Source organism: Tyto alba, unplaced genomic scaffold (genome assembly GCF_018691265.1).
Source record: "Tyto alba isolate M040663 unplaced genomic scaffold, T.alba_DEE_v4.0 Super-Scaffold_7, whole genome shotgun sequence".
Lineage (NCBI taxonomy): Eukaryota > Metazoa > Chordata > Aves > Strigiformes > Tytonidae > Tyto > Tyto alba.
Genome location: NW_024881328.1, coordinates 12846550 through 12862732, shown reverse-complemented (window position 1 = coordinate 12862732; position 16183 = coordinate 12846550). Strand labels below are relative to the sequence as shown.

General features: G+C 38.9%; 1 protein-coding gene across 3 annotated transcripts in view; it reads right to left on the bottom strand.

The window, feature by feature from the left end:
- Positions 1-16183, bottom strand: part of ADCY5 (adenylate cyclase 5) — a 221972-nt gene that overhangs the window by 44180 nt on the left and 161609 nt on the right. For all 3 annotated transcript variants that reach the window (XM_033003549.2, XM_033003547.2, XM_033003548.2), the window contains exons 6-8: positions 12511-12669; positions 11337-11478; positions 1915-2055 (exon numbers count right to left, since the gene is read on the bottom strand). In XM_033003549.2, coding sequence (XP_032859440.1) covers positions 1915-2055; positions 11337-11478; positions 12511-12669 — 442 coding nt within the window. The remainder of the gene's footprint in view (positions 1-1914; positions 2056-11336; positions 11479-12510; positions 12670-16183) is intronic.

Below are 16183 nucleotides of genomic sequence, written 5' to 3'. Positions count from 1 at the left end.
CCCATGTAACACATTAGAGATTACAGACAAATAAAGTACTGTGCAAAGCTGGGTAGTACAGAGAAAGTCATATTTAAATTAGAAGTTAACACAAAGAGAAGGAGTTGAGACAGGAGATGGAGAAATTGTTCCTATGATATAATCAATAAAATGTCCATCTAGCAGATATTAAAATGGTCTGTAGGCCATGGAGAGCAGCATGTTTTCATTTTGACTAATGCATCTCAAAGATAAAGCAGTGGGAAATACTGTAAATAACAGATTTTAAAAAATAGTCCCCAAGAACAACAAGAGGTCTAGTTGAAAATAATACATCTGAATCAGGTTTAAATTGGTTTTCAAGAAATAGCCTGACGCATGCAACATCAGCCTCTCAAAAAAGAGCTTAATACAAGAAGCAGTACAGAACCAGATTGAGTGGAAAAGATTTTATGAGCTGCTGAATTTATAAAAAAGTAAGTACCATTAACAGGGAAAGATTCAAGATAAGGAAGGGAAAAAAAAAAAAAAAAAAGAGAAGCTTTTCCTCCTACAAGTAAGGGGCAGTGAGGTTTTTAGGACTCAGCTTGATATTTCAATAAATAATTATGTTTTTCCAACTGAACAACCAGCTAGACACGGCAAACTGTAATTAACACCAAGAAGCATAATACAATTTGGCATGCTTACACCTTGTTTCTGAACAGGAGGCTGCAAGAACCCCTTAAAAGCTATTCAAAGAAACTTATAATTATAATTATGTGCTAGTGTGATTAGGCTCTTCTAATAATGTCATGCCTATTGAGCACACCCTATTGAAAAGCCCACATAAAAAATGCACAGTTCCACTGATCTGTATGCTTATGTCAGAAGCCCTCATTTGGAGATCTGAGAAATAAAAGAAACATTACTATGGAGATTAAAAAATTTGGTTTAGCACTGTAAAATAATATTATGATTTAATAATACCACCAACTATTAATAAATACGGCAGCATTTCCCATTAAAAGACACCCATATGTGGTTGCTTATAGCTATGCCAGAATTTTTAAGCTGTGGGAGTTAAAAAGTTATTTGAGTATTTTAAGACTTAGGAGATCTAGAGCAGAACTTTGACTATGGGCAACAAATACACACTTTTGACTGTGCATGAAGGGTCAAAACAGCATTAATAAGGTCATAGAGCAATTTGATTATGCATGCAGTTATAAGGTTGCTAAATATTATTATTACAAATAGCCATTATAACAGAAACTCTTTTTCCTATATTGCAGGAAACAAAGGTATCATCGGCAACTTTGTGTAAAATAAGCCATAAAAGTGCTCTCAGTCCAATTGTGCTCTTGTTCACTTTAATTTAAAAAGACTGAAAGGCATAAGCAAGAAATGAAGATGACTGCTACCTTAAGCCAATTAATCCACATACTCGAGAATGTATTCTCGAGAGTTAAACACAGTGGTGTGATTCCTGGGGACCCATGACTATACATGGGCATGTAGCTTGTAGAAGGTGAACAGCAACTGGTTGTTATAATTCAAGCAAGAAACCTTTTCAGGTGCTGAAGTCAGTAATGATCTAGTACAAACGTATGCCAGCTGCTGTTTGCATGTTTGGGTTACTGAGCAATTTTTGTAGATAACCACGTCTTCTCACATAGCCTGGATGAGCTTTCAGAATGTGGGACAAGTCAGACAAAAGAGCTTTCTTTGTGCTATTCAGCCTCCCTTCCCCTCTCAACCAACCTTGTGCCTCATCTCACAATCACTCACCTCCAGATGTACCAAGTATTATTATTTCTGGGGTCAAAGTAGAATTTACCACTCTCATTTGGAAAAGGCCCTTGGGGCTGCAAAAGCCTTCAGATAAAGCAGGGAGGGATATATAATGCAGTGTTAAGAAGAAAATAAATTAATGTCCATAAAGCAAGGCGTTACCATTCTCTTCATCTCCTTGGAGACCTGGTGAGCTCCAAGGTGGTTATAGAAGGGCCGGTCAACACCCCAGTGCGGTGGGTTATGGCTGATGGAACTAGCGCGCTGACGGTTCATCTTGGCTATTGTGGCTTTCTCATCTTTCTGAAATACAAATGAGAGAGAAATGCAGAATAAATTTTGAAATGTTTACATGGCAGTCATTCTCCAAGCATCTCTCACTTTTGATCTCTCACCCCAGAAACTGGCTTTGCACCTTAAACTTTATGAAGTGGCCACTGATCAGAAGCAGTCCCACTCCATCATTTTTTTTTCTCCTAATTTTTTAGAACACTTGCCCCTAAGTGCTGTCCACCATTTTAATCCTTTGCTTGTTTTGAATAACTACCATACCCTGTGTAAACACAGGGAGCATTCCAAAATGGAGACATCTGTTATCTTTTTTAGTAAACTTTATAAAATTAAATAATTTCATATAGGAAATTGCAGTTCCAAGCTGAGAAACTACATAGTGTCCTCCAAAAAAAAAAAAAAGACTGGCGCATCTCCACAAGAAATGACACACAGAGTGATCTGGTTGAAGAATAGGAGACTTGAAGCTGATAGAAGATATGGGAATAAAGGACACCTTTCTCTGTAGGTACAAGCAAATCTTCTTCCACACTTGCAAGGGCATCTTCCCAGACATGCTAAGGAAAGCATGTAAATCTTGCAAACAGCTTAATTGTGTATCTGTTAAGGGTAATGGTATTGCAGAGTGTGACAAAATGGTCTACTCTACCCTAACGCTAGCTGCAAATTTTATTTTTGACATTAACTTTCCCAAAGTTTGGACAAAGTCTTTGGTTTTGTTATTAGAGCTGGTTTTGAATCTTGGTTGTAATTGGAGCTTAGTGCAAAATTTACACAGGATCTGTTAGAAAGGTTTAATTCAAGCTCAGTGCCAGTTACAAGAGCACAGAAGTACAGCATGTAACTAGGCTAAATCACAGGCTGGTTAGTTCCTTCTTTTGAGTATACTCTCTAGCTAAAAAGACAGGCAAGTTTCTATGTGGAATGTGTTCTGCAGAAAGACAGGACTTTATTGCACAAGATCAAACCCTTTAATCTTCTCTAGCAAGGACTGCACTGGAGACTTGCTCAGTAAGGACTGTGCGATTTACCTGCACTGACTCAGAAGGGACAGGGCGAGTAATTATTACACCCTTGTTTAAAAGAGACAAACTCTGGAGAGCTTGAAAATTTGGACAGTAGAGATAGCTACAGCTTGTCTGTTTATTACTTCAGAGATTAACGTTTTTCAAGAAATTGCTGCTTTCATGAGGTTACTGAAAAAACAGACATAATAGTTAATTTTGGATTTCAGAAAGTGTTCAGACAACTGAATAGTTCAAAAAGAAAGCATCAGTTGTTGTAAACTCTAGAACTTTGGTTCAAGTATTGTATGACAATACAGGTATGTCCACATCAGTTCTGCCTGAAGTCTGCTTTCCCTACCTATTCACTTTGATTCCCCACTATTCACTGTACCTTGTACCTCTCAGGAGTTAGCAAAATACCTGGTGTTATTTCCATGGTAACCGGAGAGTTAAATATCAAGTGTTACACTGCCTTAAAATATTTTTTTTTTTTAAAGAAATTTTTAAAAGCCTGCTAAAATTCAGTGCTGGGGAAAGCTGACTGGTTGACAAGCATGGGAAATCATCATCTCTTTCTTGCAAAGCGACAGGGATGATGACAACATTTCCCATGAGACCACAAGCTCACCACGCAGGCACCAAACATTCCCGGTAATGTAATGCTGCAGGCTTCACGGCCACTAGCTGGGGACATGGTGCCACTTGCAAGAGGAGCCCTGTGCCAGACACCCAACTGCCCCTGTGACAGTAAGTAGCAGTGGTCGCTGCAGCCCTGGGCTGCCAGCAAAGATCTTTTTCCACCCAGTGACGACAAGTGTAGGATCTCAAGGAAACTCAGTGGGAGCAAACCTAAGGGAGCTGTCAGCTCTCCAGTATGTTTGCTGGGGAGAACGGTACGTGCTCCCATGCCTCACACCCCCAGGACAGCAGTGCCTCCCACATCGCCTCTTCCCCATATCGAACCCACTACTGTTTCATCTGCAAGAGCTGAAAACTCCATCACTCGGCACCAGCTGAATTTCACATGAGCAGTCGTGACAGAGCCGCTGGATAACCTCCAGGAGAGTTGAGTTTTAAATGTTTCTAAAAATACACTAATGTGATGCAATGCTGATGTCCAGATTTGATTTGAGGTTTTGTTTTTTGAAAATCACTGCTCTTTATGGTCTCTGCCACCATTTGTAGCACTTTCTCATGTTTTTTCTGTTATCCAATATTTTTCATAGTTATGCTTCTTTCTTCTATGATGTGATGCCAGAAAACTGGTAGGAAATACGGTTTCATTATCTCCAAGCAAATATATATTGTTTTCAATAATAGAAGTGGCACTGTCAATCCATTTTGTTACAACTTAGTGAAGAGTTTTCAACCAAAAACAATCAAAAAACCCTAGATGTTGAAACTAGTCTGAGGACCTACAAAAGCAAAAGCTTTGGTTACATTACAAATGCCTTTACATCAACAGATGGTAAAAGAGACATACAGCAGGTTTCTCCCCGTGAGTTAGTAAATTTGGTTAAAATTGAGAAAAATCTTAATACCAAAAATCCAGGCAGATGTGCTAACCCCTCTCAGCCAGTGAGGGATCCTTCTACCTGCTGCTAGTGCTGGTGACTCTGAAGCATCACTTGATTAATTTGAAGGGAATAAAAGACCTCATACATGTTTACTGACACATATAGGTTGAGGTAAGGATGGGAAAATTGGGTAAATATACACTTCTGAGATTGTTTCTAACCATGAGGCCAGGCACCATAAATTTTCCATGGCTGCATGAACTCTGGCAGTATTTCCCCACAACCCCTGTAGAAGGTTTCCACTGGATTATGAACTATGCTTCTTCAATATTTCCAATCAGATTAAAACACATACATATAAGCATAGTGCATTTTTGGTTTCCCACATTACATAATGTGCTACTATGTTATCTTAAACAATAGGACTTTGTTGTTAACATCAATACTTACTCAAAACCCTATTTTTAAAAACCTGATATTTTAAGAAGTTGAGTGAATTTGTTTTCTGAAAAATCACTTGTTCAGTGTGTGATGATAATAACAAACTCTAAAACATAAGAATTAGAAGGATCACAGCTCCTCTTTGGAAATTTATGAGGACCACTCCTCTGTTTCTTCATGGCTAAGTGACACCATGAGTACAACTTGCACATGGGGCTACCTAAGGCTTAACAAGACTGGAAAGAAGAATAAAGAAAAGGAAGAGATGATACCTTTCAGTCCTACTCATTACAGGTGCTACCAACAACAGGAGCAGGTGCAAAAGTTTGTAACTAAAGGTTTCTGATTTGAAGTGGCTAAACTCCAGAAAGCTGTTGTGGGAACTTTTCAAATCTGGACTCACAAAGAGACTGTAAATCTTATTCCCAAAGGTTTTATTGTGTTCCCACCACCAGTTCCCACACACTGAGCTACAGTAATGCTATAGGCAAAACTGCAGAAAAGCTGGGATTTTCTTATACTTATCAATTGCATCAAGAATGCCTGTTACTTCTTTAGTGTGTGATAGGATTTTCCAACATATTGATCACTATCAGTGCAACAAAGCAGTGAAATCTGAGCATGGATCAGCCATTTTAGATTCAGCTACTAATTATTCTTTCAGCTGTCTCAAAGTCCTATTGATATGTGAATGATATTTCTTGCTACATGCTCCAAACCACTGGCTTCATAAATCTATATGAATAGAGCCCTGCTGAACTGTGATTAAATTGGTTAAACTGAGGAATCATCACACTAGATTGATTGTGTTTTAGGAGAGTCACATGCACAACATTTAAAGGACCATTTTGTTTCTTCAGCTGGATGGAGTTCCAGGACACTATTTAGAAAAGAATGAGAATTGTTTTTCTAGGATTTACGGCCAAAGTTTTGTTGAGCTGTTTTAAGCCATCATCAACAATAATTTCTGAAACTGTTGTGTACCTGCTATTGTTAAAAGAAACACCCATGTTTACTACAAATGAAAGACATTAGAAAAAAACAAATATTTTTTCAGTTTGCTGACTTTGTGCACTTGGCACAGTGTGTTTAATCAGCAGTGTTGCTCATCTGTGGACAGTCACCTTTTGTTTCCAGTTGTGTTCAAAGCAAAGCATTTCCCCAGACTTCTGACAACGTTGATGACAAAAAAACTAGCTGTAAACTTAATGTGCTGTTAAAATACCATTCACCTTGAGGTCTGTTTCCCACTTCTCTCAACACATACTTTTCCACCCTTCTCAGAGTAAAGCTTTTATCAATGATTAGAAGTGATGAGAAGAGTAGTTAGATGGTTCTGCAAATTAGTGCAGCACCTATCTCAAAGGAGAGCAGAAAGTTGCCAACAACCACCAAGTGACACACTCCTGTACAAACTCCAGAAAGGTGGGCTGAAGAAGAACTGGGACTACTGGATACAAAAATAATCATACTGAGTACCGTAAGAATATCAGGGATGTGATAGGATAGCAGCAATGACTGGGACAGACGTTTTGAATAAAATGCATAAGGACAGATACAAAAGTTGTGGAGGTACAGAGGTATGTGTTAGGAATGCTACAGTCTACAGGGTAAGCTTAAAAAAAAAAAAAGTATAACAAAAATAAAAAACACCCCACTCTATAGAAGGATAAAGAGATAAAGACATGGTACTGCGTAATGCTGGGTAGTTCACTACAATGCCTCAGGTTTAAGTTTGGGAATCCGTAGATATCTGGGTAATGGTAATAGTAATTCTAGCTGATAATTTACTGTTTACCTGGAAACATGGACTTTCAGATAAAGAAAGAAGATGCAAAGCCAGTAATAGATGAAAGGCAAAGATTTCCTTGGAGAATTCCTGTGTTTCTTTCATACTAAGGTATTAAGTCCATTAGAAACATATATCCAAATGAATGAGAAAAATATTGAATAAAGACAGAAATCATCCTGTGTAAGTCACTCTATATCACCCAAGGATAACAGAAACTTAAAAATCTGCATTACTCTAGAATTGAAGGAACAGATTATTTCTCTTCAGATAATCACTACTGCCACAATAGAGGCAAAAGGGAAGAGGAATCATAAACGCAGGGTTATAAATGGAAAACATGACTAAGCTGGAAGCAAAACTTAAGTGTGATGTGCTGAAGTCAGAAGGACAACCTCCATCCCAGATCTGTGCAGAACTGCCAACTGCAATTTCAGTTATGGTAACAGATACTTTTAATAACTATTTAGTCAGGGATCATGACACAGAACTTGAAGAGCAGCAAATGCTGGGCTTGGATTAACAGCCTTGAGAGTATCCAAGTTTTTCTAAACAGAAAAAATACAGAAATACAGTAGTTCTCACTGGCCCTATTTTTTCCACAGAGCATTTGACAGAGTGCTGTGCTGGAGACTAATGGCCAAGACAGACAGGGAAAATGAAGCTGGGCGAAAAGCTGGTTTCTGATAAAATGGCAAGAGAGGGTTTTGAATGAGGAAGTATTATGCTGGATGAAAGTTACTAGTAGAGTTACTCAATGATTAGTTTCGGGTCAGATTTTGTTTCATTTTTTCTTATCGCATCTGACACCAAGTGTAGCAACGACAGACTTTGTTAATGAGAGAAGCAGGGGTAGTACTTGATAGATAAGGAAAAAAAGAGTATTGGCACCTGACATTTGAGGACTGACATACTAGAAATCGACCCGAGACATTCGAGTGTACAAAATACATGATTATTCACTTAAAGATTACAGTTAGAAACTTCACTTCAATATCAGGAATCACATTAGTGCATCACAGAATAAATATCAGACACCAAGATAATGCAGCTATGCAAAAAATAAAGGTTTCCTTTGATGATCACGAAAATTAAGAGCTTGATGTGAGATTTTGTGATTGTCTCTTCTTCGTGCAAGAAGACATTAGAAGAATTTATCTTAGGAGAAAAAAGGCTGAGAGGGAGACAGAGGATACAATTGCTGTCTGACAGCAGACACCAGATGACCAGAAAAACCAGGCACCAGAGCAACCAGGTTTTAGAGCAGCCCACTGTTAATACTAATGGAAGCAAACAAATCACAGCAAAAGGTTCAACAGACCTTTATGGTGGAGTCTGCTGATTTTATTACAGGAATTACTTTATATGTATATACCCTTACCTATATGTATATGTGTGCATATACATATAGGTTTACATTACAATAAAATGCATGGCATCCTTTGTATCTCACACAGTTAAGACTGTTTTATATTTTAATTATTCAAAACCCTAGCTTAAGGAATTGAAAGCAAACTCAAGGAAAACAAATTTGGAACTTTGGATCTATGCTTTCAAAAAAACTCAGGAAAAATTTTATGTAGGGGAACATAACACTGCAATAATAAAGTCAGTCCTGCACTGCTCTAGGATATCTGAGCACTGTCTTCTTCACAGGCAAGTGCTCACCCACAAGAGCAGCAGCATCAAAGGACAAGGCACCAGAAAGGTGAAAGCTGATCTGGAGCATCTACTGAAGATGACCAGAGAGAAACTGGATTTTAAAACTTTGCAGTTTATTCTCTTTCAATAGAAAGCAACTCTTCTGTGTATCAAATAGAAAACAAGGACTACATTTTCAGCTCTAGGGATGTAATTTAAAGATTGCATAATCAGAATCTAGCTTTTCCCCTCCTAAAACTCAATATATTCCAGTTCACAGCATTCTTAAGAAGGAAAAAACTGTTTTCAAAGAAGCTAGTCTGAGTTCAGCTGGTTCCTGAAACAAAAATATTAGATAAATGTTCTTCCCATTTACTCTGTGCCAAAAAAAAAATGGCATTAACACAATGAAAAAGTCAAATAAACAAAAAAAGACAGGAAATTCAAAGTTATGGCTACCCAGGGCAACACTAAGTAGAAAGGGTATGGAACAGATGCCATTACATTTTATACATTCATCATAACTCCTGGTATTGTTGGGTTTCAATTGCCGTGGAACTGATGAACCAGGTATTCAGATAACTCAAGCCTGCCTGTGTGAACTGAGGAATAGCTCAGGCAAACAGTTACTTGGGTAAACTATGCATCTGCTCTCAGGACAACGTAAATCTTGTGCCTTGCGTGTGAGGATAGCAGGAACCCAGACACGACTCACAGGAACCCATTACTAAGTTAGGTGAACATTTTATGGCCATTACTGGAAAAGACTGAACTGAAAACCTGGCTAAATACATCACAAAAAGTCATTAAAATCAAGCAGAAATGTAAGGAAAAAGTGAAGTGTTAGAACTTTGCCTAACATCAGACAAAATATTCAAGACTGACTGAGCAGACATGGGGAGAAAGTTTTTCTCACTTCTGATCTTCATAATATGTGAAAATTAGATTTTAAAGAGGGAGAGAACTGTAAACTATACACAAAAGGATAGAAAATGGCTATGGGAGCAAGAAAGTTGCAGCAGTATGAAAAAACCAGGAGCATCTCAAACTCTAACCACTAATATCTGTGACCTTGGGTAGCAGTTTCTGTATATTTCAATTTAGCACCATAATTTCGTAGGCCATGCGCATGTCCCATTCTTAGCTAGTCTGGAATGCAGCACATTAGAGCAGCATTATAGTAATGCCTAGAGACTTCAGTTAAGGGCTACACTGTGTAACAGAGATGCAATAAAGACATATAAAGCAGTGAAAGAATGAGGGGGGGGACCCATTTTGTTTTACCACGGAAAATCAAAGCACAAAGATGCAAGTTCCTCAAAATCTAAGTCTGGGATGGAATCCACATCTCTCCTGAGTCTCTGTCTAGTTTCCAAGTGAAAAAACAGCCCTGCATTCAAAAATGAAGTCAAGTCTCAAGTGCTCTATGTCTCTGTTTTTGAGCTTTCTGTCTACACTGGAAAGGAGCAGAATCCTGATCTTAGGTCTTCCTCTTCTCTCCAAAGAAACCTTCGGTTCTCCACAAGAACATGCAGACAACTTAGTGAGTGCATGATTTCAGAAGTCAATATACCTTCTCTACCCCAGGAGATGGGGGCTGACCGTAAGGGTATTTTGGTTTATGCTAAATCCACCCAGCAAAGAAGAAGTGTTTTAGGTATAAACATCAGCTGGCCCACTCACAGGCAGTGATGGTCAGGAAACAATAATCTTGCACTGCAAGAACTAACCCTCTTTTGAAGATTCACGATTTTTAATGAGATTTATCTTACAAGCAGATAGAAACCAAAACATCAGCTTCTCTCTTTAGTAGATGATAAGGCATTTTCTTGGAGATTTTTTACACAATATCCATCAAGGAGATTTGAGGTTTCCATTCTCTCAGGAAATGAGGTAGCAAAGTATTTCTGTATAGGTGTTACAGTTACTCAAATCAACCATGCTATCGGAACATGCCACAAACACTAATTCATTTAATCTCATGGTAGTCACATTTACAGCTGTGGGAAGGATTAATTGGTCTTAGATTCAGGAATATTTGAAATAATTTTCAGTTCAGACCAATCTTTATATGCTTGCCTGTAATGTGAATAGCAAAGCAGTGTCTAGGGTGCAGAAATTACTTAGAGAAATATTATCGTCTAGGCTCAACTAGATGATCAGAAAGGTCATTTTCTAGTATTACTGTCTACCATTATTTAAAAGAATACAAACTAGTGATAACATCAACCTGTTTTTCTGTTATTGGCACTGTCAGAAAAAGAAGATATACTGGCTAAAGCCCAGCTGAGTTTGACTTGACTCAAGTTCAAGTCAGTAATGCCCTAATGGCCTTATTTTGTGCAGCCTGACCCGTGTCATAGCAGTAGGTATTATCTCATCCCACTGTCAGAGTGATCATCCATTATTACAGTGGGCCAGATTTTCCCATCTTCAGAAGCAGCGGCTGAAAAGTAATGATAAGAACTGCTCTGATCTCTATGATCATGGCAATATGGTGAACAGGTGGACAAAAACATCTCTGTCTGTAATCTGACAGAGAAGAGATCTTTGGGGTTTTTCTCTATTGCTTTAAGAACTTGTATAAGTATCAAATCTAATTAAAAAAATACATATCTATATTGACAACATTCTTCAAAATTATTTTGAAAACAACTCAGGACAGTTTCTTTGATAGAACTAGAAAGTACTTGGTGCAGAAACCTTATGCAGAAGGTGGCTACACTCCCTTCTAAGCATGCAAAAGTTCAGGAAGAGGAAAACCAGGAATTTTTGTCACTGAAGGTCAGGCAGTCAACTCACTCATCTATAAAGGCTGGTGTTCACCCTACTTTTGTGTGTTGGAGACCATCTAATTATTAAAAGTATGTAAACCTGCATTAGTTAGTTTGAACTTACCCGTTTCTGACTGCAGCGTACAATCAAGAAGGTCTCAATACTGTGTTCTTTCAGATAGGCGTTGCGTTCCCCTCCAAAGCCCAGCTCCACCTCATAGTCTCCATTGAGATAATTCAGGGTTGCTTTTGTTATGTGGATGCGCCTTGAATGAGACAAAAGACAAGCCAGTTTTGTAGGTGCTGAAAAGTTATCACCTAGAATGCCAGTTCCTGTCAGTGACAGGTTCCATGTACTGGAACAAACAAGCAATAAAAAACAATTTATTTAGCCATGCCACTGTTCTTACAGATGTAGTACAGGAGTTTCATCTGTTTTAAAGGAAGTAGGCCAGAAGGCATCTTTTTAAAGAGAGGTGTTCACATTAAGCATCTTACACACTCATTTATAAGCACCTCCTTAGATATAAAGCACTCATTCTTTTATTCACTTTGCTCTAACACACCGCAGATGACACATTTTTTTCACAAACATGGGTCCTCCACAAGAACACGTCTACTCAGTGGACACATGTAATATACACTGTATCTTTTCTGTTGTATCACATTAATCACTGTGGTACAAAAGTGCCTTGTAGAGGTATCCCATCAAGTACCATAATCTTATGCTTTCTTCCAGATCAGGACAAACACGGAAAGGCATGTAGAAAAATTATCTCATGGAGTCAACTTGGCAGCAACTCAGTCTTCAGTTGGTCTATACAGTGGTGAAACAAGAACTGATTCTGCTCTCTCACGGGAATGTTTCAAAACAAAAGGCAGGTCTGAAACAACTCTTCATACAATATCCATTGATAGCTGGGATGTGCTCCAGCAAACACTGTTAAGATACGCGCACATCCCTTTGTAACCATGACCAGCTCTGCTAGTGTTCACACAGACCTGCTCATTTCTGTTGTATCTGTCAGCTTTGTTTCACAGAGAAGGAATCCAGTTCTTACCACAGGATATGCCCATCTTGGTATTCTGTAGACTTTCCGTAACCAAAGACATGTAGACATGGAACAGAATAACCTTGCAGACATTTGTACATGCTTAAAGCACTACACTCACAGTTCATTTTACAGCAGACATAGAGACTCTCTGAACCTCTGTCCCCCATTTTCTCATCTCACTGTGACATGTCAGATGCAAACCAACAGAGCGATTAACATGACAGCTTTGATGAAGCAACTTACCCAGCTTTGCCCCCTGCTTCCATGTGGTTGGCTAAGGTAACATCATTGGACCACACATCAAATTGCCACTTCCTAAGGCCCAAGACCCCGCAGTGAACTCTCCCGCTGTGGATTCCAACCCTCATGTTTACATTTACTCCTGTCACCTCCCGGACTAGTCTGAAAAGAAATATGGGAAAAAAAGACATCACTAAGAACTGCATGGTTGCAGTTGGTAGCGCAAACTTTCACCCAGAACACAAAAATCCTTAATGACCATAAATTATTCACACATACACATGATGCTGCTTGTCCACATCAACAGGATAACAAAACAAAACCGGCCCAGCTGTACTGCTCTTGGATGGCCTGGCTGGCCAAGCAGAGTACTAATTAGAATGGGGAGCCCTTGGAGTAAATCCATGTACTCTGAACTCATGGTCAAGTTGAGAACTCATTAAAAAAATACATCTTTGGGGCAGTAAAAGGAATAAAGTGCTGGTCTCTGATTTCCATACCAAAGCTGGACATAACCTGCCAGCACTCAGCCTCATTAAGAGTAATAGCATGTTGCAAAGAGAAAAAGGAAATTATTTCAGAGATCTTAATTTGTGTGTATGGCACCAATCATCAGCTCTTCCACAGATGAAATATGATATGTGTGTGAAATACCCCACTCCAGTTGGAAAGCTTGAACAGGGCTTACAGCTGCAGTCAGAGCAGCAAAACTAGAGAACCACATCTATTGCAGTCACTCCAAACAGGCAGCTACTCATGCTCTGATTTTAATGAGGTTTTGGATGCTCTGCTTACTCCCAGAATGACTGCTGGAATACTTTGTGGGTTTTGCCCTTTTAGGGCAAAAGTTAACTTCAAGAGCTGTTCACATGAAAAATATATTTAGGAATGTGGGTAGGGGAAAGTCTTGATGAGGCCATCAGAACAACTCCGCTTCTCGTTACTGCTGATCAAATAATTCCCAGAAAGTCCATGTTTCACAGTCAAACTCACCTACGTAACACAGCACAGTCCTTTCCTTGGAGCCGTTAGTTCCTTGCAACATGAAGTTGTACTTTACACCTATCAGATTTCAACCTCTCTGGTTTTCGGGTTCATCTAGTCCTTTCTAGATAACATCCTCTGGACAGGTAAGTCCTCCCAACTTCCTAACAGCAACATAGATCTAATATTTATGCTATAGTTATTAATGACAATGAATAATTAAAAATAGACCAATTCTGGACTCTAGTTCACTCCTCACAGTGTAATATGCCCCTTAAAAGACTGTTCAAGATGATATCTTGTTGAAACATCTCCTACCATCTCATAGTTCCTTTTTCCTTACAACCTCTATCCTACCTTTCACTATCTACTCCCTGAAGTGGCATTCATGATTTTTATTAACAAGCAGCAGAGATTCTCTAGCAAGGAAAGGAAGCTGCACATGGGTAAGGTGTCACAGGCTTACAAACTGAAAGAGTTCCAAACACAACACTTGGGAAAGCAACAGGAACTGGGGTAATGAAAATGCAGCTGCAGCCATAACCTCTGTAAGGACAACAGCAGCCACAGTGTGGGTAAAGCACTGGGGAAGGAGGAAGAATGTGCTGCATGAGTGCTACAAACCCTACTGCATCCTCTGCCAAGCCACATTACTGACACAAGACCAGGGAACTTCTTTCAGGAGAGTCACTGATGAGAAGGTGACTTTCTCCAGAATTGCTGCAAACAAATGGTTTGGTTATCCTTCATAGAAAAATGAAATATCGTTTGTTATTTTCTTTTTTTTTTTTTAAAAAAAGTTCATTTATACCAGCAGTACAGTGAATATAATTCTATCTTTCTGATCCGGGGTAACACTCCCTGCTGTTATTGTGCACAGATGAAATCAGCCTACAGGCAGGGCCCAGTGTTGGTGAAGCTGGCAAACAAATGTTCAGTAGCTATTTGTTACCTGCAATCAAATGTTCAGTAGCTATTGGTTACCTTAATTGTGAAACCTCTTATCTTGATCCTTAGGGGAGGAGGACGTGGGGGGAGGGAAGCAGGGATAGTGAGAACAGTCACCTTACAGACTTACTAAGAGATAAGATTGTTAAATGCATTCATCATACATCAAGTGGGAAACAAGTTTTAAAGGCTGCTGAAGAGCAATTTGTAAACAAACACTGAGTGCACTCCAGCTCCATGTTTATTTCAAGCTAAATTGGGTTGCAGTTAATCAATGAAGTCTAGACATCCTGGTGTTACTCAGCCTTGTGGGGGATTACACAGCAACGTGTCAAGGCCTCTGGCTTTCATGAGGCCAACTACTGCAGAAAGTGAGACAGTGAGACTTTTCTGGACAATCTTTGTAGGGCTGGTGGCTAAGAATTGCTGCTTCTCATGTTTGACAAGACACTTTGTCACCTACGACTTAATTGTACTTCACGTGGAAAAAATAGCATCCTTGCAAGGGCTAGTGAAAACTAGTTACTTGCAACTCCTTTTGTTTTGTGCTTAACATACAAGCCCCAAAAGGAGACTAGTGCAAAGTAACAGAGTCTAAAACCAGGAAAGTAAAGGTAGGAAATCCTGACAGTGTACACTGTATACAAACAAGGGAATGCTGCTGCGTACTGCTCTTTGAATGGGGTCTCCTGCTTTTCAAACTATGTGTCTGTTATGAAAATGAGGATGAAAAGTGTGGATTTGTATTCATGTCCTTGCAGATATTCAAATGGTAAGGATGTAATATTAAGCTCAGCAAATAGGTAGTTCTGGTTTTTAACGAGATGAAGTAGAAACTCCAGCAATTTACTGAACAGAATGAGAGGAAAACTGCATAGAGATCTTCTACTTCTCTGTTCATACCACTGATACTTTTGAAGATACTTTCACAAAGTAAAAAAATAGAAGGGAAAAAGAAGCAGAGTCTCTGTGCAGCAGGGATGGTGTAGATATTAAGGTCAGTTCAGTTACCACCCAAAACTGACTGAACTTTGTGCCTAAACTTGAATACATTCAAGAAAACCAAATAAAGCTTCCCTCCCTGAATTCTGAAAGAATTTGCCTGTGAAAGCTCATGTCCGATGCAAACAATATTCAATGTTGTATGCAGTGCTCCAAGTAATGTAACTGGATATGGGTCTCATATTTGTCACTCTCTAAAGACAGTAATTGTCTAGACAAACACCGGATTGCTAGTCTGACCTCAGGAACAGGCAAAGCTTCAGAACAGATTTTAAAAGAAAAAAATAGAGATGGGGAAGTAAGTAGAAATCTAGGAACAAGCACCATGGATCTGTCCCACTCTGTGCCAGACCAACTTTATGGTTTTCTTCAATAATTAATTTAACTAAAGTAAGAAAGTCTTGAATCTGACCTTTGTGGCAGAGGGACACATGGAGAAGGATTAGTTAAACTAGACAAGACAGACCTTAGCAGAGGAATTGTAAGGTGAGCAAAAGCAGGTTTAAGGACAGATAAGTGAAGAGTGACTGAAATTTAATATTTATTATTGATCCTCTGATTTCACATTTCTGTAATTCACTGAAATGGTCCTTTGGGAATGAGACTTCCAGTAATTATAGTAAACTTTGCCTTTCTCATCAGGAGATTGAGCTCTGATATCCACGTGGCTGTAATGAATTAAAGTGTCTGTCTTTCTGCTGTCAAACCCTTACTGCATTTTGTTTTCTTGTTCCAGCTGACC